The 26,764-nt window shown below is 38.4% G+C and overlaps 1 protein-coding gene across 2 annotated transcripts in view; it reads right to left on the bottom strand.

Annotated features, from left to right (window-relative positions):
- The window catches only part of LOC121312885 (retinoic acid receptor beta-like), a 116,431-nt gene that overhangs the window by 63,398 nt on the left and 26,269 nt on the right, over positions 1-26,764 (bottom strand). Inside the window, exon 1 of one of the 2 annotated variants that reach the window (XM_041244766.1) lies at positions 4,673-5,455. The exons of the other annotated variant lie outside the window; for it this stretch is intronic. Within the exon in view, the coding sequence (XP_041100700.1) occupies positions 4,673-4,829 (157 nt within the window). The 5' untranslated portion in view covers positions 4,830-5,455. Of the gene's footprint in view, positions 1-4,672; positions 5,456-26,764 lie in introns of those variants that run through there. 2 annotated transcript variants of the gene reach the window in all.

The following is a 26,764-nucleotide window of genomic DNA, read 5'->3' as shown; positions in this document are numbered from 1 at the left end:
CATGGTTACTGAATAACTTAAATAATGTATTTAATTGATGGTAGTTTGGAAATCCAGAACTGGGTGCAGGGTAAGTGTGAGCTCCTAACCCTGCTTTACTATACCTCACTGCGATTTACAATGCTTATCTATGCTTTACCATGCTTTCAATGTTTTATTACACTTTCCTATGTTTTTATTATTACAGTAATCACTTAATAAAAATGAATTAGCTAGATGTTTTTTTTACACCAGCCTTGTGGCATTTGTTTTTTCCCGTTCACACTCTTTCTGTTTGACCCTTAAAAAATATGTATGGCAAAGTGAGCCCTGCTGTATAAACTGCAGGTTATTGCAAATAATGAGACGCATGAAAGTAAAAACAAAAATCACGCATTTCACAGAAAGCACGCTTCAAAAACAGGGGGAAGGATAAAACAGCAATGTTTCTCTTTCAGGGTTTTCTCTTGACAGCACTGATATCAAAAGCCAAAAGAATTATTTAAATAAAGCTACTTTAGAGACACAGACCTGACAGCTCATCAGTGTCAACCAAAACTGGCACACATCGCAGCTTTCAAAATAACAAGCAGTCATTCGTTCAATGAAGAAAATGAAATATAGTCATCTGATACTGCATGCCCTGTAAAATCGTTATACACCATGCACTAACATAGCGGGCCAATATATTTTTAGACAGAGGTTCCTATTGTTTTTCAGTGGTTCCCATGTGAACAATTAAACCTCCCAATAAGTAATCTGTAAGTCTGTCTATCTGATTTACTGTTATGTGATGCAGCATTTAGTTTCAATGGGGCAGTCAATATCGATCATGTAAACTACAGAAGGAAGATAAATACACTACCCTCCCAGAGCCCAGTGGACTATTAAGCTTATATAATAACTGATAGCTTCCTTCTACACCGATAATTGTGATCTTATTAATAATCAATGGTAACAATTAGAATTTACATAGCATGCAGCAACAAACGAGTGAGTGCTTGTACTACCTTCCAAAAGGCTACCTTCAAAAGAAAAAAATTTATTCAAATATTGTATCATCATATTTTACCAGTATAATTTAATAAGTCAGTTAAGCTTTTAATAACATCTGAAAATAATATAAGCTGTTTTCTGTTGGACTCTGAAATATCATATGCTCCAAATATTTAATAAAACATTACTAATAATTAAAAAATGATAGTACCTCACAATATGCAGTATATAAAAACTGCAATTCCAACCAAAAGGTCCTGCTTTTTATTGCTTTACACATTTTAAATAAAAACTGGTATTCAGGTAGAATGGCTTCTTGTGTTTTTGATATGCAGAAATACATTTAAAGGAACGTCATGAAATCAAAGCATCAGGAATTGAATTTCATTTGCATCAATTTCCAATCTACTTAGCTAATTAATACCCTCAAGGGTTCCATTACACAGAGTCTAAAAATGATGTTTCAATGACCCCTGCACGAGTAGCCTTTTCAAATGAAAGAATACATTTAAAAAGAGCTTGTTTAGTCATAAAAGGAATGATAGTCCTAAGTGTTTGGGCCACAAAAGCCTTGTGGGTTGGAAAAAAAGACTGAATGAAAAGGCCCTATGTTACATTATCTTCTTCCATTTTATTGACTTGCAGACTGAAGACAAACACTGCCTTATCTACTCCACTTGCACATGTGGTTTAATGCAGATTACTCTCTGATTCATCTAAATGAAATCAAATGTACTTGCGAACAGTAATTAGTGCAAGTGATAAAATCCTTTAATGTTTAATATGATTTAAGTACCCTTGGTTGCTTAACCAATACAGATAAACAGGTAAAGAAATGAACTGTGAAAATGGATCGGCTACTTGGATGTCTTGTATGAATGAGATCATACAGCAAGCCAACTCACCCTTTGAAAACACTCACTGCTACAGTGCACTAGAGGCAACTACCTTCAACGCCAACCATTTCCATGAATGTAGAATCAACCAATCAATCAACTATTTTAATATAGCACCTTTCATAGCGAGCCATCCTAAAGTGCTTCACAATCAAACAAGTAAAAAGGCCTCTGAAAACAAGATCAAACAGTAAAAGAAATAAAAACACAAAATAAAACATAAACTACAATCACACTCCACAGGCTTGTGAGAACAAACAGACCATCAACCATGACTTTAACTAAATATACACAAGAAGCTTTTCATTCATCAGCACTTTTGGTAACCATGAATGAGGAATGAAAATTTTTTTAAATGATGACTACATTTCTCTTTACTCCAGCTGACAATCTTCTACAGCTCCAGGAAACCTACTGCATTCCCAGGTAGTCTCTAGAGGTCTTAATCACAAGTGCAACCACCAATCAACCATCTGTTAAGCTTGGAGTTTAATGTAGAACACATGACAGTTCTTTAGTTTTAACTGAAAATGTCAATGCAACTGTACTTGGAACAACTTGAACATGTTTGTTCCAAAACTAATTGTATCACGCCAGTATTATAAATACAACAGTATTAATAGGTTAATTAGTCTTCCTTTCAGATTTAATTATCTCACTCAACCCACATATGAAGACTAGCAGATAAGGATATACTAAATACTGTTGTGTGAGCAAAAGCTGTTGAACTTTTAACTAGCTTCTTCTATTACCAAATGTACATGGAAGTCATGTTTAAAATGTTTTCAGTTTTTTTTTTCACACCTTAATTGTAAAGAACAATTAACGGAAAATGTTTGTCAAACCGTCTTAACCAGTTATGTATTGCTTTGCTAATAAAATGATTTCAACGGAAATCTAAATCATTCATGTAACTCTGTGCATTAAAAAGTGTACTTTTAATAGAGATATTTTAATAGCCAGGGTCTAAACGGGCTAGATGTAAAGAATGTGCTGTTGACCATAAGATATTTTAAAATATATCTCATATAGTAAGGACAAAACAAATACAAAATCTAAAATCAAAAAGCATATAACTTCCATTTACAATATTTTCTTTTCGTATGAGAACAAATACCCGCTTTCAAGAAGATGTTATAATGTATTATAAAATTAAAAACCTTGACCCTCTGTAAAATAACATTCGGTGTGTTTTTAACAACACAAAATAAAAAATCTGGAAATAGAAATAGAAAATAGCAAAATAGCGTTCCGTCATGGTAACAGCAAGTGGTCTTGATAGCAAGGATCTATTCTTATCAAAAACGCGGTTGGCACCAAAACCACTTGCACTTTTAGATCAGGCCAATGTGTTACTTGTTGTGCAATGCTTGTTAATGCAAATAATGTTCAATGACAAGAAGTGGCGATTAAGATTATTAAAGGGAGATATTAAAATAGAAGACCACATTTCGTCTTTAATGTTATCTAAATAAACAAGGAACAAACAGTTGAGTAAACACTTCCTTTGTATAATATAATGGCTTTTGTTTGTTATATATATATATATATATATATATATATATATATATATATATATATATATATAATATATATAATAATATTAAGATGTTACAATGTTTAATTAAGTTTACAATATATATATCTATATATATATATATATATATATATATATATATATATATATACACACACACACACACACACACACACACACACACACACACACACACACACACACACACACACACAATTTAAATGAATCAGTAAAAATACCGTAATAAGTAAATGTAAGAAATACAAAATTAAGGAAAGTAGTCTACACGCTGCAGTCCTTATTCAAAAATATAACAAAATGCAGTTCTCAGGACTTCTGTGATGTGTTGAAGATTTAACCATTCATCTCCAACAAAAGATCTGTCAGTAACTAATAGCCTTAAACGGCAATTGTACATTGCAAAGGTTGAAGCCGTCCCTTTGTAACCTTGTTGAAAACTGGGCTGGTAATTTATCTAAATCAGTGTGAGAAAAGTGCAGCATCCTGCAGGTTCCTCGGAGCAGTGTAATAGCTGGGTGCCCCTTGTCATTTCTTAGAGAGCTGCGGTGCTGAACCACGGCCACTGTTTACCATCTTCATTCCACAGCACCATGTCAAGATCAGATAACAGTGTTTTTTTTGTTTTTTTGTTTTTAAACCCGACTAGCAATAGCAATGATTCCCCCTCACACACACATCAATGATTTCAAAACTTGAACCAACATAATTAATGGCAAAAATCACTGGGGTGGCCACGGGTAGAACTGTATCAAAAAAGCATCTCATTGTAGAAACAAAACCAGAAGGTGTCAGGAGTCATCGGCTGAAAAATTCCATCACGGGCAGTACGAAAATCGTTACCAAATACAAGTGTAACTAACTTTTTAGTGGGTTATTTACTAATCAATCATGCATTACATAAATTGCCAAATTTTAACGCCGATAGAAATGGTGGAGCAATTAATACATTGTTAGTGTTTATTCACATTCTTTGGGGTGCAGGTTTGGCTATTTTGCAGGTTTATTTCTTCAAGACGCAATGACATTTATAAAAACAAAAACAAAAACAAAAAAAATGTTTTTTTTTGTTTTTTTTAAATAAACGAAGGCCTCTTAACGTCAAAATATGAAAACTGAGTAACATTGCAAGTTAACAACACATGTAATTTTACAAGGTATCTCGCTGTAATGAGCATATAGGACACTGCGCACGCAAACAACATGGGGGGTGAGGGAAAAAGCAAACGAACAGAATGTAACCTACACTGAGCGCTGCGTCGGTGCTGCCAGTCTGTTTGTGCCAGTCCACTGAAGCATGCTTTCAGAGCTTTTTCCTGGAGCATGCATGAAGAAGGACTTGTAGTGTAGAAATCCAGCATTTGTCCAGGGCTCACTGTTAGAACATCCATACAGTCGAACATGACGAGTCTCTGCAGACTGCGAAAGTGCTTATCCTTTAGGTGTAGAGGGAAATGGCATGTAAAAGTGGACCCAACTCCATCAAACTCTGCCCCTTTTTTGGCACGTACAGTCTTGGTCTTTTTCCCAGACTAGAATCATGAATTATGACAGACAACACAGCTAAAAGCCTGTAATTGATCCAAATGATCATTTACCATTTTCCAGGCAACCCAGATACCCAAGAAAAAGGGATGTCCAAGATGTTTCTGAACTGTATCCGACGTCTTTAGCCCCCAAAATACCGCAGTATGAGTCGTCTGAATTATCAAATTACAACGTGTATTTTAAACTGTGGCAGTCGGCAAATAACTGTTTAAAAACAAAAGGGTTTATATTTTTTAAAAAAATCCAGTCTCCCCTTCATTGACGAATGGGTTGTTCTGCCTCCATACATATCACTTCCTACTAGTTTTGTCACAGAGAATGAAAGATTGAATTGCCTAATATATGCGAGTGAACTTTCAATGAACCCTTTCCAGGCAGCTAACCTTCAAATGACCCAACCAGTCTGACATCACCAAGTCCCAGGATAATCTCACGCGGTTTAAAAACTCCAGCAGCCTTGCACAAGGAACGCCACAACAGACTTGTAGGCAAGCTGCGACGAGTACGACAATGCAGGTTATTTTTACACATGCACTCGCATACACTGACACACACAAATACTTCATACTGTGCTTATTTCCCCGACGCTTGAGAAAACATCCAGTGCTACCAGTTTCAGTACAGCGATTAAGCCTTGCTTTCGTCATTCTCGGGTGAATTACATAACAGTAAGCATCAGTTGTTCTGAATAAATGTAAACAAATATCTATAACTATCTATCTATCTAATTTAACCCACAAAAAAGAACCAGAAAAGGAAAATGGTTACCGCTTATTAAAGAGGCAAATCTGTATAGTACATTTTCACGGTGTGGGCAATGACTGACTTTTAAGACTTGTACTAACTACATTTACTATTCATTTGATATTCCTTCGTGCAACAATACTGGGAAGAATATAACGTGCCAAAGAGCTACCTATAGTGTTCACGACACGCTCAAAACGGAGAATGGCACCTGCGCTGTTCCACTCTTAAAACGGGAATCCCAGTTTTTAGTTCAGAATATCTCAAAACGGAGTTGCATTTAATGCGATCTGGAGACCAGAAGAACACCCATGTTTTGATCAGCATGTGGAATACTGGCCATGTATGTATGTATGTATGTATGTATGTATGTATGTATCTATGTATGTATGTATGTGTTTCCCATCTAAAAAGAATAAACACAAATAAAAAATAATTACATTAACAGCACTACTACTACTACTACTTAATTTACAGTCCTTTTTTGACCGGTTTTCTTTAAATTAGTTATAAGCCCATTCCTTTCAGCATCCTCAAATTGAGGATGTTAATGAGAATTTTTTTCTCCAGCCCTCATTTGACGGCTGGAGATGCCCTGTACATTGAACGGTCCCATTTAATGGGTTTTAAATAGGACTACTACTACTACTACTACTACTAATATTTTAAATGATGCATTTAAAAATAAAAATGGTTTTGTACTACCGAGTATAGTCTTTCTTACATGCTCAAAGTAGGCCTATTTGTTGTGGCCTGGAGAACAATATAAAATCCATGTATTATCTGGTAAGTTTTGGTAAAAGTATGACACAATGAACACATCAAATATGTACTTATTTAAGCAAAAAACGTATAATTGAAAACGTTTTTCTTTTCAAACACGTGCTATCTTGAGAAATTTAAACAAACAGAAATAATAAAAGTTGGTAATACATAATGTTTATACGTAGAACGTTGCCCCACAGTTTACTTGGTGTCTGTTTATTTATGTAAAAAAAAAAAAAAAAGTTGTTTTTTGTAAACGACATTGCATTTTATACCGTTATTGTTTCCAATGTTAAAATAATAATTTCAGTATTGGAAAATTGCTACTCAGTTTAATTTTAAACTGGTGTTTTGTAATTGGCAAGATGGGTACTGTAACGTTTAATGTTAAAGATTAAACTTTTTACAAAACTGAACCTTAATATATTGTACTGTATACAATTCTGAAAAAGAAAATATAGGTAAGTTACAGTTATTAACAGAACGTGACACTATTAACCGAAATCCGTAAATAATCAGTGTATGCAAATGTATACCTTTATGAATATTACATTATTAAGTACCTTTTCTCTACAATACTTACTTACTTACAAGAAAATAATTTCTCTGTGACATCAAAATAATAATAGCATAAAATGCAAATTTCTCATGGAAATTAAGTCTAGAAGCAGTCCAATGATTTGTACAATTGTTTAATGCCAAGCATAACACAGCATTATGTTGCTTAAAAGATTACATGCTGCTGTTATTATTATTATTATTATTATTATTTATTATTATTATTATTATTATTATTATTATTATTATTATTATTGTTGTTGTTGTTGTTAATAATAATAATAATAATAATAATAATAATAATAATAATAATAATAATAATAATAATAATAATAATAATAATAATGTTGAACACTTAGTAAAATTGTTCGTTTGCAATTTAACTTTTTTGTTTTTGGAGTAAGGTTTTCTAAATGGAATAAATAAATATTTATATTCATGAAACTGTACCAGATTTGGTGTTTCTTTTATAACAATCCAGAAAAGGTCTGTTCATACAAAACTTTATTTTGTGAGTTCTGTGAATTTTGTGAGAACACACACCATTTCTAAAACTATACTGTATACACACGTATTTTAAACACACTATACATATCATAACATCTTGCATAATGTGAAAGTAAATGAACTTCAAAACTTTTTACTGCTTTACTGAGTGGTTTTAAAAAGGTAAGGAACAAGGACTTTGCCTTTTTTTAAGATGGCAACAAACAGATCTAGGTCAATTGGTCAATTTTATGGCTAAAATGACAGCAATAATAAAGCTTGGCTGTGCGAGGCATTGTTTGTTTTTCCTTTAGGGACTGGGATACAACTCTTCTGATCAAAATGGACATAAATCACTCTCCACTTAAGGTTGCTAAAAAAAAAGCAAAAAAAAAAAAATAAAGCTGCAAAGTGAGATCCAGTTCCATTTGCAGAGATGTTTAACTCATGAACGAGACAGAGGATGTAAAAAATCACATATAAAAATAATAATAATAATAATTTAAGGGATTCATCAAAAGGCATTTACATTCACTCAACAAGAAACCTATAAAATTAATAATGACAGCAGTAACATGTGGCAGCATGATCAAATGGTATAGTAAATTAAGAAAATGTGAAGTTTGTTCTGAACAGGACAGATGGGGAAGGGCTGGTGGGAGATCATTTGCGCAGCTTCCAGCTCTCAGGGAAGCGCCTGTTTGACAGCAGTTTGCTTCAGCATTCCCTGCACTCTAGGCAGACATTTTTCATCCAACAAGCTGTACGCACAGCACGAAGCAGAGCACGGGGAGTCAGAGAGCACCTAGACTATCTAAACATACCAATAACTGCTAGTGTAGCAGCACATGTGCTAGACAGCTTCGTATATTACAGATAACGTAGGTCCTCTGCAAATAGCTTGCTGTTTTTAGACCACTATTTTTAAAACCAATTTCCAAGTGACAGGAAGCGCTTAAGGCAGTTAATAAATGTAGCTTGAAGATAATTTATAGTATAACTGCAGCACACTAGTTCTTGAATCTTTGAAGGCACACCTTTCTGCTATTGCTGACAGGGTATCATACATTCCCTGTAAAAAAAGATTTGATCAGCTGTTTCTACCATCATTTAATAACTTTTAAATAAATGTGAACTGTAGGCAGATTTCCACTGGAAATGTTTATTAATCATGCACCAAAAAAATGTCTTCAATTGGACTGTTATAAATTACAGATTCCCAACTTGAAGTCCACCATGAGCAAATCTCAGGTGGTCCCTGAAAGATGACTAAAATTAGGCAACAGCACCACTAATAGTAAATCTATTACACTAATAGTAAAACTAACACTAATTGCACATATATTACACTAATACATCATCTCAACAAACAAACTGTGTGTGTTCAGCTTCGCTTTCCCGTTCACTCACCAAAACAGCACAAGGTGACAACAGAGACAATAGAGAAAATAATAAGCACGTAGATACATTAAAAACTAAAGTTGTTCTGATCGAAAAAGTTTAAATATTTTTAATAAATCTAACAAACTTAAAATAGCTGTATAAGAACAAATGGCATCCATAGTGCCATCATCTGGGTTGGAAAAGAAAGCTGTTTTTAAGATCAATCTAAAACTTCATTAAAGTTGTAGGTAAAGGTTATTTTCTTGATGTGCAGTGTCTGACAGGGTCCAGTTTTCAGCACATTCTAAGTATTTAGAAATGAAAGGTGGGATCAGACAATATCCAGCAATACAACTTTACTCCTGTTGACAGGTAGACCCCGCTTGGACATGTCCCAACAATGTCTGTCATCAATGAGGCGTTCTACTTCTCCAAACAACTCCGGATTATATTTCTTCTGGTAACAAAAGTATAACAGAATGTAAAATTTACCAGCCTATTATTAATCCATCATGATGTGCTCTTATAACATATACCCAGGGAATAGCAAACACATAGTACATTACTCATCAAACATTCCAAGTTTGTTTGGTCAGTTATTTACAGTAGTACAATAGATCTGACTTTGTCCTCGATGGCTTTGTTATGCAGAGTGGCTGCAGACCAGTTAACCCTGTTGAGCTGTTCTTTTACCAAATTGTGGACTTCAAAGTCTTTATATAGAGATCTCTGTTTCGTTTATTCATTTTTTGTTTCATCATAAGCCTTTTAAAAGGTTACATGTTAAGTATTATTCAATATTTGTTTAATCTCTAGCGTAGTTTATGGAGGAGGAGTCATCTACATAAACTTATTTTTCATTTTTCAAGTCGTTCATCATAATTAAGATCACCCAGGAAGCCAGAATGGTGTCTTCAATTTTAAGTTATAGGGTTTAACAAAATTAACTCACAATAACTCACAAATAGCTATTATCATACCACTAATTTCTGGATCTACAACAAACTTGAACATGTTTGGATTTATTTTAATGGCATTTTTACATGTCCTTGTTATTTGGTTGTGATTGGAATCATTCTGAGTGGTTCTATGTTATGTTTCATGTAATTATCATTTTCTCTAAACCTGCCTTTACCCGACCTTGTCTACTGATTTTCAAGTGTTGGAACTGAACAGTGTTCTACATTTCATTAAAATCATGTGAAAATTGGACTTTTTCAATATATCATCATCATCATCATCATCATCATCATCATTTTCAGCCTTTTTCAATCCACTGCTCGATGAAGGCCTCCCTAAGATTCTTCCACAAAAGCCTGTCTGCTGCATCTCTCATCATTGTTGCTCCGGTGTGTTTCCTAATTTCATCTTGCCATCTTCCTGGAGGTCCTCTTCTTGGTTTTCGCTCTTATAATAACATTGCATACTTTTGTTTGCGCTTTTATCCATTCCTTCCTTTTGCTGTCTTTTCTTGTTATTCCCAGCATGTATCTTTCCATACTCCGTTGAGTGGTTTGTAATTTTGGAGTCATTTTTGCATTGAGGGTCCAGGTTTTGCATCCGTAAGCTAGCACTGGCAGCACACATTGTTCAAAGACTTTCCTCTTGACACATAAGGGTAGTTTCCCTTTCAGAACCATGCTTAATCTTTCAAAGGCACTCCAGCCCATTTTTGCTCTTCTGTTGTTTTGCACATTGGGTTCTCCAGAAACTAACTGTCCTAAGTATACGTAGCTATCGACTTTTTCAGGCTTGATCCCATTAACTTCAATTTCCTTTATATACAGTTCGGTTTCATTAATACAGATAGGCAGAGCATTGTTTTTGAGAGGATGAGGACTCCACAGTTCATTTAACCTCTGCTCCCAAGAGTCTCAAACAGCAATGGCCATGTTTTGACCCCCTGTACAGTATCCGTACAAGCACTTCTCATACATGCTGAAGTATAATTCCCAAATGCTTTTTTTTTTTTTTTTTTAATAAATCTTTGGATTTGAAGTGTGTTTGTCTTTTTTTGTTTGTTTGTTTTATTTTTAAATGCAGTCGTCACCAATGTTTTTTTTACCCTGGTTTTCTCACCAATTTGGAATGCCCAATTATTATTTTTATCCCAGTTCACCACTGCAATCCCACTGGCGACTTGGCAAATGGAGGCTGAAACACGCGTCCTCTGAAACATGTTCCTGCCAAGCAGTCATTTCTCGCACAGACCTATCAAGCTGGAAGACAACACAGATCTTAATGACTCCACCACAGACCTGCAGGTGCCCTATCAGCCACAAGGGCTCTGGTGTGTGGTGACTGTGGATTTCCCTGCCGAACTAAGCCCTCCTTACCCAGGCGACACTCAGCCAATTGTGTGGTGCCCCCTAGAAACCCCCGGTAATGGTTGGCAATGACATAATCTGGATTTGAACCTGCGATCTCTAGGCTATAGGATGCATCCCTATCCCCTTTACTGGATGTGCCACTCGGGAGCCCATTGATTTAAAGTGTTTAATATAACTATTTTCATCAATATAAAACATTTTAACGTCATCCTGCTTCAACCCTCCTAAAATACCGTAATGAAAATGTAGCAAAGTCTAACAAAGCATAGTGAAAGCAGAGTACAGCATTGCGAAGGCCAGAGAGGTATGGTAAAGCACTTTCAATGACATGGAAAACCATAATAAACTCTGGCAATTGCATAGTATAACAAAATAATAGGAAAAACATGGGGAAACTGCAAAAAAAACTAACCAAAATGACTGTGGTAAACTTTTATAGGGGAAAGTTCATGTGTTTTCCACATAGAGATAGCATTGTGAGTATATTTACTAGAACCACTGGGGACTACTTTGTGTTCTTAAACACAGCTGTTTACTGCATATAAAACCCATAGGACAAGTCTAAAAAGCACAAACTAATTGAAAACTAAGTGGCACACAATTGCTATACATTTTTGTCAGTATGTCATTGAATAGAATTTATTTTGAGTTCCTTCTTGTTATGAAAAACAGGAACAGAAAAAACTGCCACTATAGTTATCGGCTCAAGTGATTCTTGTTATGATAGTAACCGCCCAGAAGATCAGTAACTGACATATTGAAGTACATAATAATAATAATAATAATAATAATAATAATAATAATAATAATAATAATATAATAATAATAATATACAGGCCTGGTTTTGTTAAAACATTCAATTTAAAAATGTATCACACTATTATAATTACATAAAGTGACATTTGTGTACATTATTTTACCACTTAAAAGGTGGACATAAACGAAATACAGTTTCCTACAATTTAGCATTTATTGTTTTTCAGGTAAGCATTTAAATATTCAGGAACATTTGTTGCATAAGAACTAGAGAAAATGATCGATTTTGAATCTGACAAAGGAATTTGTTTCTGCTTTAATACATATTACGTTTAATCGTGAAATATTTTGAATGATCTCTTTTTTGTGAAATAAGATTTTTATTTATTTTTTTACTTTGAAAAAAATACAGCCCTACAGATAATTAATGACACAATGTGTTCGGAGTCGTCCCACATTATGGTGTTGCTTAAAGTAGAATAACTCAGTCCGTCACATGAGTGTACCTGCAGTAGTACAAACTGCACCTTTGACAGCTTAATACCTGCGCACTGGTATTTTTCTTTAAGGGTGCTCATTTAACCACAGTTTATTAGCAGGCGTATAATTACATGTGTCTCATTTATCAAATTCTAAAATTAAGGGTTTGGTTACATTAGTTGTGTATAATGTGCTTTATGCCCACTAGGTCAATGAACACATTTAGAAAGTACTGTTCAATATAGGTGATTACGGGGAGAGTAATCTATGAGGCTGCTGTTGAATAATGAAGTCCAGTGACATAAAAGAAAAAAAGAACCCTGCAGCCTGACCCCAGGGGTCTGTGCTGAGTGTCGCATTGCCTGGGATTCATTGGAAAGGTAATGAATACACCTGGAAATCTGCTTGTAATTAGAAGGTGATAATGTGCCCATCTATCAACATAATACATGTTTTTGGCAACAGGGTTGTGTAAATACGCAAATAAACCCTTTAGAGAAGTAGGCACTTTTATTTACTGTATATTAGAGTTGTAACCATGGAAGATATTATTATTACAAATTGCCACACAATTGGTGATGATGCAAAAATCTATAAACCAGATTTCTGCTAAGGGTTTAATCTAACATGCATTAAACTGCCTCACACCATATCACAGCACAGGAGGGACGTTTAAGGTGGAATTGGTACAGAACATTAGTACAGAACTCAAAACCATTCGGTGTGGACAAAAAAATGAAATTCTCTTCACTACGTTTATACAGCCTATAACTATATAACTGTTTATAGTGCTAATGTTCTTATAATCTACCAGTCATTGGTATTTTGAATGTTTTTAATGTCTTTTTACCTTAAATCGTCAACGCAAATACTTTTCAATTAACCTAATTTCATTGGATTATGATGTTACGGTGTCAGTCAGTTAATCTTGAAGGTCCTCCAACTCTGACCTGCTTGTTATCCCCAAGCAAAAGTGCACCACACTTGGACAATCATTATTTTGCTTCATGACTCCAACTCTTTGGAACTCTCTCCCAGATTTAGTGCATGATGCTCACAGTGTCACTCGCTTTAAATCAACTCTCAAGACCCACCTGTTCTCTTTTTCTTTCCATGCTTCTTAAGCCTGATATCTGCTATTAGCTGCTGCTACTATTTCAATATCATGTATTCTGCACTTTCCACTGTATTTAATGTACTATTTCATGTATTATGCACTTTCCACTGTATTTAATGTACTATTTCATGTATTATGCTTCTATCACGTATTATGTACTTTCCATTATATTTAATTCATTATGCTGTATTTTTACTGTATTTCTTGTATTATGCATTTCTCTGTATTTGAAGTATTATGTAATTACTGCATCTTATAAAGCACTTTGTGATTGTGGTCCACTATGAAAGGTGCAATATAAAATAAAGATTTATTTATGTATTGATTGATTGTATTCAAGTGTTACAGGAACCCCCTGGATTTCCCAGAATATGGTTAAAATGAAAATTGAGGAAGCCATCTCCTACGGTATATTAAATCAACAGACTGAATTTGCCTTGGTAGAAATATAACTTTAGCAGTTCTTGGCACAGGGAGACAGTAACTGATTCTTTGCACGGAAATTAATGTTTTGTTTCCAAGTGACTTCTGCTGTGAGAAGCCCCACATACCCAGCACCTGTCCATGGGTCTAGTTAGCAGTTGTATGGTTGTGTGGCAAAGTGCCCACCCCTGTGGGTATTTTATGTTGTGTGTTAATGTTGGTGTATAGTCATTGGTACACAGGATATAAACAGGTCTGTGTAACACAAGTGTTTAAAATGTATATTTGTATTTAGGCATGAGGATTGCACAGCACTTCACGTGCAGGTAAAATGTAATAATATGTGAGCACGGGGAATTGCACTTTATTAATTCACGTGCAGTTGTACCGCGACTCCAATTGAATGATTGATTAGGCTCCTAGACGCAGACCAGAGCAGCAACTGCAGTTTTTTGGGGAAAAAAAAAATTTGGATTACAAAATAAATAAATAAATAAATAAATAAAATGGAATGGAAGGAGGATAAAGAGGTGAAGGACAGGGAGGAGGAGTGTTGCCTAATGGCCAGACATCCACGGCGATGTAACAAGCCATCGTCGGGGTGCCTCCTCTGCGACCAGGACCATCTGTTCACCAACTGTCCCTTCCACCATTATGAGGAGGAGGAGGAGGAGGAGGAGGAACTGGCCCAAGAGAGGAAGGTGGGTAGAAGGAGGAGAGGAAAGCTGCAACAGCAAGAGGAGGTTACGAATGACGGTTTGAAGGCTTTTTTTCCAGTGCCTCGCGGCGGAGTTGTGCCCAGGCTGTGGGGTATATGGGCACACGTTGGCCCTATGCCCCACGCAATATGCAGAGGAGGAACTAATGCCCAAGCGGGAGGAGCCCGTGCGTCCAGCGCCCAGACGGGGGGACCGTGAGCGTCCAGCGCCCAGACGGGGGGACCACGGGAATCCAAAGCCCGAGGGACAGCTGCTTCCACCTCAACCTGCAGAGGAAAAATGCCTGCTGTTTCCACCACCACCAGCAGGGGAAGAATGCCTGTTGGTTTCAACCCGAGAGCGAGAGAAAGAGCCTCACCAGTCCCCTGCAAGAGAGGTAGAGCCGCACCAGTCCCCTGAAACAAGGGTAGACTACATGCCGCTCCCACCTCCGTCACCAGGAGACTACACGCCGCTCCCACCTCCGTCGCCAGGAGGCTACACGCTGCCCCTGCCTCAACCACTGCCAGGAGCAGAGCAACAGGATCTGCCTCAGCCTCCGCCACCTCCACTGCCAGGAGCAGAGCAACAGGAGCTGTCTCTGCCTCTGCCACCTCCACTGCCAGGAGCAGAGCAGCAGGAGCTGTCTCTGCCTCTGCCACCTCCACTGCCAGGAGCAGAGCAGCAGGAGCTGTCTCTGTCTCTGCCACCTCCACTGCCAGGAACAGAGCAACAGGAGCTGTCTCTGCCTCTGCCACTTCCACTGCCAGGAGCAGAGCAGCAGGGGCTGCCTCAGCCTCCGCCACCTTCACTGGCAGGAGACTACATTCCTCCGCCACTTCCACCTGCAGGAGCAGAGCAGCAGGAGCTGACTCTGCCTCCACCACCTACACTGGCAGGAGCAGAGCAGCAGGAGCTGCCTCTGCCTCCGCCATCTCCACCAGCAGAGGGTGAATGCCTGCTGGGTCCCTGTCCACCAACAGAGGGTGAATGCCTGTTGGGTCCCTTTCCACCAGCAGAGGATGAATGCCTGCTGGTATCACTTCCCCCACCAGCAGAGGATGAATGTTTGCTGGTATCACTTCCCCCACCATCACGAGGAGAGGAGCTGGAGCTGACTCTGCCTCCATCACCATTAGGAGGAGGGGAGCAGGAGCTGCCTCTCCCTGCACCAGAAGGACCAGGAATAGATGCTGGCGGTCCTCAGCAGCCCTTGCATAGGCTGCTAAGGGAAGCACGGGGAAGAACCGCCTGGCCGCAGTGGCCGAGAAGAGGGCCAACACCCGCACCCCAGCTTGTCCTGACTCCCTGCCTCGCTTCGCCTAAGGATGCCTGTCTCGCTTCACCCAAGGATGCCTGCCTCGCTTTGCCCAAGGATGCCTGCCTCGCTTTGCCCAAGGATGCCTGCCTCGCTTTGCCCAAGGATGCCTGCCTCGCTTTGCCCAAGGATGCCTGCCTCGCTTTGCCCAAGGATGCCTGACTTGCTTCGCCCAAGGATGCCTGCCTCGCTTCGCCCAAGGATGCCTGCCTGGCATCGCCTGGGGTTGCCAGCCGCTCAGCATCGCCTGGGGTCGCTGGAACTGCTTCGCCTGGGGTTGCCAGCTGCTCCGCATCGCCTGGGGTCGCTGGAACTGCTTCGTCACGGGTCGCAGTCAGCTCTGCTTGGCTGCAGGGGTCAGTGTGGCCGGAGCCCCACCAGAGGGAGCTGCCGGCTATGAAAAAGGGGGGAGATGTCAGGAGACCACCTTCCCCCACAGCAATTTCGCTGCAGGAGTTCTGGGGTCTGGAGTCCCCCCAGAGGGAGTTGCCGGCTATAAAGGGGGGAGAGGTTAGGAGACAACCTTCCCCCGCAGCAGTTTCGCTGCCTGAGATCTTGGGGGAGGTCTGGAGAGCGCCAACCCCAGCAGCTTTTCCACTGCTGGACTTGCCCCGGCTGAAGGAGTCAGTCTGGGAGCTGTCAGCACGTCTGCTGACAGCCGCACCATTGGCAGCATTTCTGCTGCCAGTGGTACAGCGGGAGGAGAGATTCGCCCCACGGTTAGCACGTCTGCTGACAGCATGGCCAGTAGCAGCCTGGCTACTGGCAACATTGCCACCCATCAACCCCTTAAAGTCCCTGTTCTTGGCCCAGGACTTTGAGCGAGACTTTTGGGATTTTAAGGGGGAAGGTGGCCATTGAGGCCATGTGTGCTTTGCAAAAGGGGGTATATGTGGCCAAATGCCCGCCCCTGTGTGTATTTTATGTTATGTGTTAATGTTGGTGTATAGTCATTGGTACACGGGATATAAATGGGTCTGTGTAAAACAAGTGTTTAAAATGTATATTTGTATTTAGGCATGAGGATTGCACAGCACTTCACGTGCAAGTAAAATGTAATAATATGTGAACACGGGGAATTGCACTTTATTAATTCATGTGCAGTTGTACCGCAACTCCAATTGAATGATTGATTAGCAATTGAGTCTCGGTACAGCTGCATAAAAGCTACGTGTTTTCATCCACTCGGGGTTGTGTGTTCGGTGAGTGGAGAACGGGTGTGGAGAGGAGAGAATTAAGAATGAGAAAACTTAACAAAGTAATATATATATATATATATATATATATATATATATATATATATATATATATATATATATACTGTTGTTTTTGTTTTCGCTCACTGTGTTGTTTGTCTGTTATTTCACTGTTTGTTTAAGTGTTAGTCCGTTTTGTTTGTCTGTTTATTTTGACCTCACGTGCCATGTGCTGTTTTTGTTACAACCTTTTTATTTACTGTTCTGTTCACTCATTAAATGCTGAGTGAAACCATTCACTCAGCTCCACCCCTCTGTCATTTATTTCCTGGTTCCTGTTTCTGGTCTGACGTTCTCCACTCCGACTGTCTTTCTGACAGGTTGCGAGTGAATAAACTACAATAACTTCAATTGCTTATCTAAATATCACTCTGTACATTGCAAAGCAAAAGTAAAAACAACCTATTAGAATTTATAGCAAGACAGCTTTAAAATGCAGACTATCAAAAGGTGTGCAAGATATCTTCCTCGCTGCTGTAGGGCCTCGATTACCATCTCTGATGTCCCCTCGCTCTCAACCCTCCTGAAGGGACTAAAATCCTGGAGATCTCCTCTTACTGATACAGAACGTCAACACTGGCAAGCTTGAAACCCTAATATTTCCTGTTTGTTTCACAGAAATTACTTGAACCCCCCCATGCCTTTCTTGCTTCTGTACTGCATTGCAGCATAATATTCTGACACCAGAACAGACGTCGCTAAACACTTACATGCTGCCATCCTTACAAAAGAGTAGCTAATTTTAAGGAAATTGCCAGTAATCGTGATGTCAGAACTCTCCCTCACATACAGTACACTTTAATTAATGTGAGATGACTAAAAAGTATAACATCATGTCCACAGAAACAAAGATTCCAGTTCTGACAGAACTCTCCTTTTATAATTCCTATTTTTGGCTGTGTCTTTTTCTCTAACTTTGTATGGAATCATATACGTTTGCATTGACACTTGAGTTGCGGTGGTCTTTTCCACATTCTGAACAAAAAAAGGTATGGCTTACACATGTGACATAACATCCAGCACCTGTCAAATTAAACCTAGCAGCTCATGGTGAGTTCTGTGTCTTAATAAAACCCACCTGGACTGCTCTGAAAGGCTTGTATTTCACAGATTAAAGATCCTGGTACCGTGTTGAACCATGACACTGTTCTCTAGCTGGCACAGTCCACATGATTTTACCATTTCTTTTATTGCAAAGAGCCTGTGATCATTGACTGAAAGAGATAGGCTTCAGGAAATGCTCTAGTCTCGTTGCATCCTCAGATCTGTGAAAAATTATTGAGGCCAGTCCATTTGTAATGTAACTGTTTTACCTGGAGGCTTTCTCAGGGACAGGGTGGATACAACACAGTCAGAGTAGGCTACATGAAAGAGTAGCTTTCATCTCTGGAACAGCGGTAAAATTACTCCAGAAGCACACATTGTGCACAAACCATGATATCTGAGACAGGGGTCCAGCTTAGAAAAGAACAACACAAATCTATTCACTTTTTATTTCAAGGATCCATTTTGGAGCAATTGCTGTAATTTCCCGTGCGGTACCACACTGTGAAAGGGTAGCTTAGGCATAAGTTGACAAGTAGGCTGGTGGGAATCCCATGAAGAGAGAGATACTTGTCAGACCATGTGGCGCGCTTTCTTTATTGCATGTAAAAAAGGGAACAAACTCTGTTTAATCAATATAAAAAGGGGCAAGCCGCCTGTATGTTTCCATTGTATCAATACAAGAGCAGATGACGGCAGCAGCAGCAACACGTTCAAATATCACAACACATTTATAATTTCATAAAAGAGCCAATCCAAAAGCCATTTGTTACAGCCTTCTGTGTTTTACCAGACAATATTGTGAGCTGAATAAAACAAACAAACCACAGCTCTTTACTATTTACTCTTGACCCCTATGAACCTATACTTAAACCATGTGTTCCCTGAATAATGCTACAGTTTTGGTGATAAAAGCAAAACATTATTAATGCCAGTTTTACTGTGAGATGTTAAAGACTGTGTTGAAAATAGTAAACTAGAAGAAGCATAACCTGTAATCAATATGGCCACCCCTCTCTGTCTCACTTTCAGTCCATCATGTTTAACAATTTATGAAGTGGGACAGTCAATAGCTGGACATGCATATAAACAAAATCCACCAGAAATGCAGCAATGGAACACATTTGAACATAAAGTATTTTTATTCAGTCATTCTCTCTGATGCCTTGAAACATTTAATGCATTAACAAACCCAAATATTAGTAAAAAGGATTCTAACTGCTGAGTCATCATCACACACAGTAACAAACTTTTAATATGATTCATATGCAGATTGAATTTATTTTTTATTTCCTTGTGTACTGTACACCAGCAAGAAGGTAACAAAGACTTATGAAATAACACCTTTATAATAAAAAAGTATGTTATAAATACCAATATTCACCTAAAGGAACATTAACTAGTGTCATTGGCAAATGCACTCTGTTTTTCCATCAGAAGAACTGCATACTAATACCCACATTAAAAAAAAAAAAAAAAAAACAATTACGGTTTTAACAGCAGATAAAGTGCATTGAATTGGGACAAATAACAAACCAGGGTAGTGTTGAAGTCGTTTAACTGCTCCATAACTGCAGGTTATAGTGCAATAACGTCAGTGAAAGGGCAGCTCTGGTGATGTCAAACTGCAGCAACAATGTACTTTCAATGGTTTTACATAGCAGTCACAGTGTCTTTATGTAGAAAACCTGCAGCTTCAGTTCAGTAAGCATTCATTCTAACAGCACTCTGCATCTTAATGTAGTCATGTAGAACACTACAGAATGTTACTATAGAATATTGCAGATCTTCAGTTTTGAATATGTGGTGGTATATCGACTTTTACAAAATGAATAAATAAATTCTGTCAGTCTTTGAACAATGGCATCTTAACAGTGCCGGCAGGTGATAAAATCACACCCAGGAGTTTGCATTAGATTAATAAATATTCAAATCTTTCACCATTGCTAATAACAGTCTGCATTGTAAGTTAATAAGGTTTTTATAAGGAATTACCAGCTAATATCACTTCATAGATCCCATGCATGGATAAGACTGTGGTGTGGATTGTATTTTAACTCTGCAGGTGTAGAGTGCTGTTCATGTGCACAGCACACACACAATTGTTAACTTGCATCTCAGCCTGTGTAAGGCCGCTTGCTAACTAGAGTATAAAAGCAAAGGCATGTGTGCACATAAGAGTTCAGTGCGTTGCTATGATGGACTAAACCATGTTTGATTCTTCACAATTTCTCGTTGTCCCGGTCTCCTTTTCCCTTACTAGTACACAACAGTGTGCCCATGACACATTTTTATTGCTGGTACTTTTCCACTTTAAGTTAAGTTTTCACTTAAATTGAAAATTCTACTCACTTGCACTACTGACCTCTCAGCACAGATTAAAAAACAACACAACAACAACAACAACAACAACAACAACAACAATAACAATAATAATAATAATATATTATTATTATTATTATTATTATTATTATTATTCCACCCAACGATAGAGGAAACGGTACCTCTCTTGATTTTAACATATTTAAAATATTTCCTAATATTTAAAATAATCAGGGATCTGGCATTGAGTTAATCTGAACAAACTGGGGAGCCGTATCTATTCTGCTTGTCAAATTCACCATTTTATGCAACATTAACAATTCCCTGTGCAGCTTAATGAAATAATAATCAAGTTCAATAACGTAAAATACCTCTTCATTAATCATTTGATATACCTGTTACAAAATAGTTACATTCAACAAATGATCGTCTATTTCAATAAGTACTGCTTTAAACACACCATAAGGAGCTACATTTATAATTCAATGAGCCCCTGCAATTACCTGTAAAATATAGCTAACTGGGCTTTTACTGCCCTGGTTATTTAACTGCTCTTCTGATCTATGTGGGGCCATATTCACTCGGACTTTGGTACAGGGTAAATTTTGCTTCACTTTAAAATAATTTAAAAAATTGTAAATTAAACAACTCAAATTCAGGCATGAGATGTTTACTTTAGTTGTGAAACACTGATAGCTTTTTTTTTCTCAAAAGTGGAGCAAACTTTGTATTGGAACAAAGGTTTGGCAAATTAATCCCACAGTACTTTAAGTGAGAACCAGTAAGAAAGCAATGAGTGAATAACGAAAGTAAACACAGCCCAGCTAGTAGTAAGCATAGCTATTCTTTGCCCTTTTTTATTTTTCCTCTTTACTGTTGCAATTAGGAAAGTAAGTCGTGTGACAATGGAGTTTATAACCATTCTGATGATGGTGTAAACTGAAACACAGAGGTAGCTAATGATGTAAACAGCATTCCTGCCAATTCTTTCAGCATTTATCATTCCTTCCAATCATGTAACGCCTTCACGTTGCACACTGAAGCAGAGCCCTCAGATTCTGCCAAATTTTACCTAATGAAGGCCGCATTTTAGCATAACTTTATTATACCTTGCCTCCCTGGGAAAAATTACTCAAGATAAACTGGCTTCGGCAGAAGGAACAGGATTTTCTGAGGTACTTGTAGATTCCGGGCCAATATTTTACCTGAACCGCCCCCGCATACCCACCCCCCCCCCCAAACCAACCCCCCCAATAAACCTTTTAGCATAACTTTATTATACCTTGCCTCCCTGGGAAAAATTGCCGTCTTCCTTGTCCTAAACTGGCTTCGGCAGAAGGAACAGGATTCACCCCCCCCCCCCCCCCCCCCCCCCCCCCCCCCCCCCCCCCCCCCCCCCCCCCCCCCCCCCCCCATCTTTTCCATCCTCCTCCATCTCGGCTGACGACTTTGCATCCTTCTTCTCCAAAATCGCAGACATCTGCAAACTCTTCAATACCTCACCCCCTCCCTACCACACTCTGCAACCCCTACTACTCTACACTCCTTCTCCTTCTCGCCCCTCTTGGACTCCGATCTGTGCTCATTACTCCAGAGCCATAAATCCACCACGTGTTCTCTGGACCGCCTCCCCACTGACCTCTTCCAGGCTGCTGCCCCTGCCCTACTCCCTGTCCTGTCTCCCTCCTCCCATTCCTCTATAAAGCCCACAAGTGAGAGGCACACCGCCAGCTCTCTGCTTTCCTGTCGACACATTCTCTGCGTGACCCCTTCCAATCAGGTTTTCGCCCCGCACACTCCACTGAAACTGCTCTTCTCTCCGTCAAAAACTCTCTACTCTCTACTCAAGCCACCTCACTCTCACACACTGAGGTCCTCACTTGATTAGTTATTTACACTATGCACTGTTACACTGAGGTCCTCACTTGATTAGTTATTTACACTGTGCATTGTTACACACCCCAAGGCGTTACATGGCTTTTCCTATTGAATGGCGTGCACTTCGCGAGCGCTTCGAGATGCCTCGCTGGAGGTAAAACATGGCTGACCTCCAATATCAGTGCGATGGTTGCAAATACATTTTTCCAAATATGGACTTGTTTGACCAACACATGCATGGTAAGTAATATCTTTGTTGTAGTTGTAGCTTTTTTAAAACTAATATAATATTTTGAAAGTGACTATATTGTAGAAAAAAAAACCAATAACATCTTATAACTTGACAAATTCAAATTCAAAGGGCATAATAATAGGAGCATGCTATAGACCGCCAGATTCAGACGGTGAGCAAAATAATCTGTTATACAATGACATTAGAAATGCGTGTAGCAAAGGAGAAGCCATACTAATGGGGGATTTCAACTTCCCCCATATAAAATGGGAAAACCCGATGGGTAGCACGAAGGATGAAATTGAAATGGTGGAAATGGCAAATGACTGCTTCCTAACGCAATTTGTCACGGCACCGACTAGAGGGGAGGCATGCCTTGATTTAGTCTTTTCAAATAACAAAGACAGAATAACTAAAACAGAGGTCAGAGAACCACTGGCAAACTCAGACCACAACATGGTCTCATTTGAAGTGTTTTTTAAAACCCCAAAAGTAAAGACTAAAGCTAAGGTTTACAATTTTAGAAAAGCAAACTATGAAGGTATGAAACAAAGACTAACAGAAGTAGATTGGAGTAAAATAGAGAAAACACCCACAGAAGAAGGATGGTTGTTCTTCAAAAATGTAGTACTAGAGGCGCAAAACAATTACATCCCTAAAGTAGACAAATCTAAATGTAAAACTAAATTGCCAAAATGGTTTAATAGATCAATAAAAAAAATATTCAGTGAAAAAAGGCACTTCATAGAGCATTAAAAAAGGACCAAAAAGAAAGTACGCAGAAAGAGTACACGGAACTGCAAACGCAAGTCAAAAAGGAAATTAGAAAGGCCAAGAGAGAAATAGAAATGAACATTGCTAAGGGAGCTAAAACCAATTCCAAAATGTTTTTCCAATATTACAACAGCAAGAGAACATTCAAAGAGGAGATTAAATGTTTAAGAGATACAAATGGCAAAATTGTAGATGAAGAAAAAAAATAGCAAATATATTAAATGATTACTTTTCACAAGTTTTTACAAAGGAAGATACTGACAACATGCCCCACATGTCATCCAGTTCCTATCCAGTTTTAAATAACTTTAGCATAACTGAGGCAGAAGTGTTAAAGGGACTAGGAGCTCTTAAAATAAACAAATCCCCTGGGCCGGATGAGATCCTCCCAGTAGTACTCAAAGAAATGAAAGAAGTAATTTACAAACCGCTAACCAAGATCATGCAGCAGTCTCTTGACACAGGGGTGGTACCGACAGACTGGAAAATTGCAAACGTAATACCGTTCCACAAAAAGGGAAACAAAACTGAACCAGGTAACTACAGACCAGTAGGCCTGACTTCTATTATATGCAAACTTATGGAAACTATAATAAGATCCAAAATGGAAAATTACCTTTATGGTAACAGGGTCCTGGGAGACAGTCAACATGGTTTTAGAAAAGGGAGATCATGTCCAACTAACTTGCTTGATTTTTTTGAGGATGCAACATCGATAATGGATAACTGCAAAGCATATGACATGGTTTATTTAGATTTCCAGAAAGCTTTTGACAAAGTCCCACATAAAAGATTAATTCTCAAACTGAACGCAGTTGGGATTCAAGGAAACACATGTACATGGATTAGGGAGTGGTTAACATGTAGAAAACAGAAAGTGCTGATTAGAGGAAAAACCTCAGAATGGAGTGTGGTAACCAGTGGTGTACCACAGGGATCAGTATTAGATCCTCTGCTATTCCTAATCTGCATTAATGATTTAGATTCTGGTATAGTAAGCAAACTTGTTAAATTTGCAGACAACACAAAAGTAGGAGGAGTGTCAAACACTGTTGTAGCAGCAAAGGTCATTCAAAATGATCTAGACAAGATTCAGAACTGGGCAGACACATGGCAAATGACATTTAATAAAGAAAAGTGTAAGGTACTGCATGCAAGAAATAAAAATGTACATTATAAATATCATATGGGAGATACTGAAATTGGAGAAGGAATCTATGAAAAATACCCAGGAGTTTTTGTTGACTCAGAAATGTCTTCATCTAGACAATGTGGGGAAGCTATAAAAAAGGCTAACAAGGTGCTCAGATACATTGTGAAAAGTGTTGAATTTAAATCAAGGGAAGTAATGTTAAAACTGTACAATGCACTAGTACGACCTCATCTTGAATATTGTGTGCAGTTCTGGTCACCTCGCTATAAAAAAGATATTGCTGCTCTAGAAAGAGTGCAAAGAAGAGCGACCAGAATTATTCCGGGGTTAAAAGGCATGTCATATGCAGACAGGCTAAAAGAATTGAATCTGTTCAGTCTTGAACAAAGAAGACTATGTGGAGACCTAATTCAAGCATTCAAAATTCTAAAAGGTATTGACAGTGTCGACCCAAGGGACTTTTTCAGCCTGAAAAAAGAAACAAGGACCAGGGGTCACAAATGGAGATTAGACAAAGGGGCATTCAGAACAGAAAATAGGAGACACTTTTTTACACAGAGAATCGTGAGGGTCTGGAATCAACTCCCCAGTAATGTTGTTGAAGCTGACACCCTGGGATCCTTCAAGAAGCTGCTTGATGAGATTCTGGGATCAATAAGCTACTAACAACCAAACGAGCAAGATGGCCGGAATGGCCTCCTCTCGTTTGTAAAGTTTCTTATGTTCTTATGTTCTAAATCTGACTCATGCCTTGTGATATAGGAAAGAAAGTGCCAGTACTTTACATTACAAAAATATGTTAGTAATTACTTTTTTTTTTCTTTTTTTTTTTTAATACATTTAGTCGTCTCTAATTTTTTACCCTGGTTTTTCTCCCCAATTTAGTGTGCCCAATTATTATCTGTATCCTCGGCTCACCGCTCACAACCCCCAATTATGCACCCCCACTTAGGAACTCCCCGTCGCGGTCGGCTGTGACATAACGTGGAGACACACTGTGACATCCACGTGGAGCGCCTTTGCTTGATGCGCCACTCGGGAGCCCCCACTAATTACATTTTTAAACAACAAATTAATAACTCGCTTAAAACAACCTTTTGAATACACGTCTTAAAGGAACTGGCAGGACAGCATGAGTGAACTCCAGCACATGAAAAGGGGCGGGGCAAAGCCCTGCAATAAATGTATTTGTTTAGTTTTGTTTTGCTATTTAAAACAAATGCATTGTTTATTTTTTTTATTTTAGAACGGGGTACCCCTCCACCCCTGTGAGAGAGAGAGAGAGAGAGAGAGAGAGAGAGAGAGAGAGAGAGAGAGAGAGAGAGAGAGAGAGAGAGAGAGTGGAAAATGAAAAGTATTTTTGTTTCCTGTTTCAACTTTTCCAAGGCATCAACTTTTGCATAAACGTTTTTATTTTTTTAATGTTTCAAGGCTCGAAGTTAGCTAATGTATATTTGGTATCATTTTGCTAATTTGCTAAATTTTCTACTAGTTTTTCATGCAGTACCATTTTTGCAATTTTGAGGAAAGTTATTGACACAGTTTTTTGGAATGTGGAGTAAAGACAACAAAAAAGTAATACTAGAACAAGGGGAATCAACCAAGCTTATATATATATATAAGCTATATATATATATATATATATAGCTTATACTGTAGCGTTTTCGGGTTCTTCTGGGACAGAAATGAGACTGACGCCGTGAGTAATGAAGGCTCAAGCCGTTTATTATGTACAATAATTAATAAAATAAAATCAGAAAGTAGGAAGAGGGAACTGGGAGTCAAAAATAAAAATAAATGATTGCAATTGCTGTTTCCTTCTCCCTATACTCATTCCTGCTCTATCTCTCCATACACACCCTTCTCTCTCACTCTTGTCTTCCTCAATCCCCCAGTCTTTTTCTCGCTTCCCCCACCCCTGTCCTTCATGCCAAACCTGCACACCAATTCCTCTCCACACAAATTAACAGACAACAGCCAACCCCTGCAAACATACAGACTCGATGCAACCCTCCTGCGCACACACCCACAAAACATGCCACCCATGCACACATACACCCACCATGCACCCCT

Source organism: Polyodon spathula, chromosome 3 (assembly GCF_017654505.1).
Source record: "Polyodon spathula isolate WHYD16114869_AA chromosome 3, ASM1765450v1, whole genome shotgun sequence".
NCBI classification, from domain to species: domain Eukaryota; kingdom Metazoa; phylum Chordata; class Actinopteri; order Acipenseriformes; family Polyodontidae; genus Polyodon; species Polyodon spathula.
Note: the sequence above shows the minus strand (reverse complement) of the source record. Positions and strands in the feature narration are given on the sequence as shown.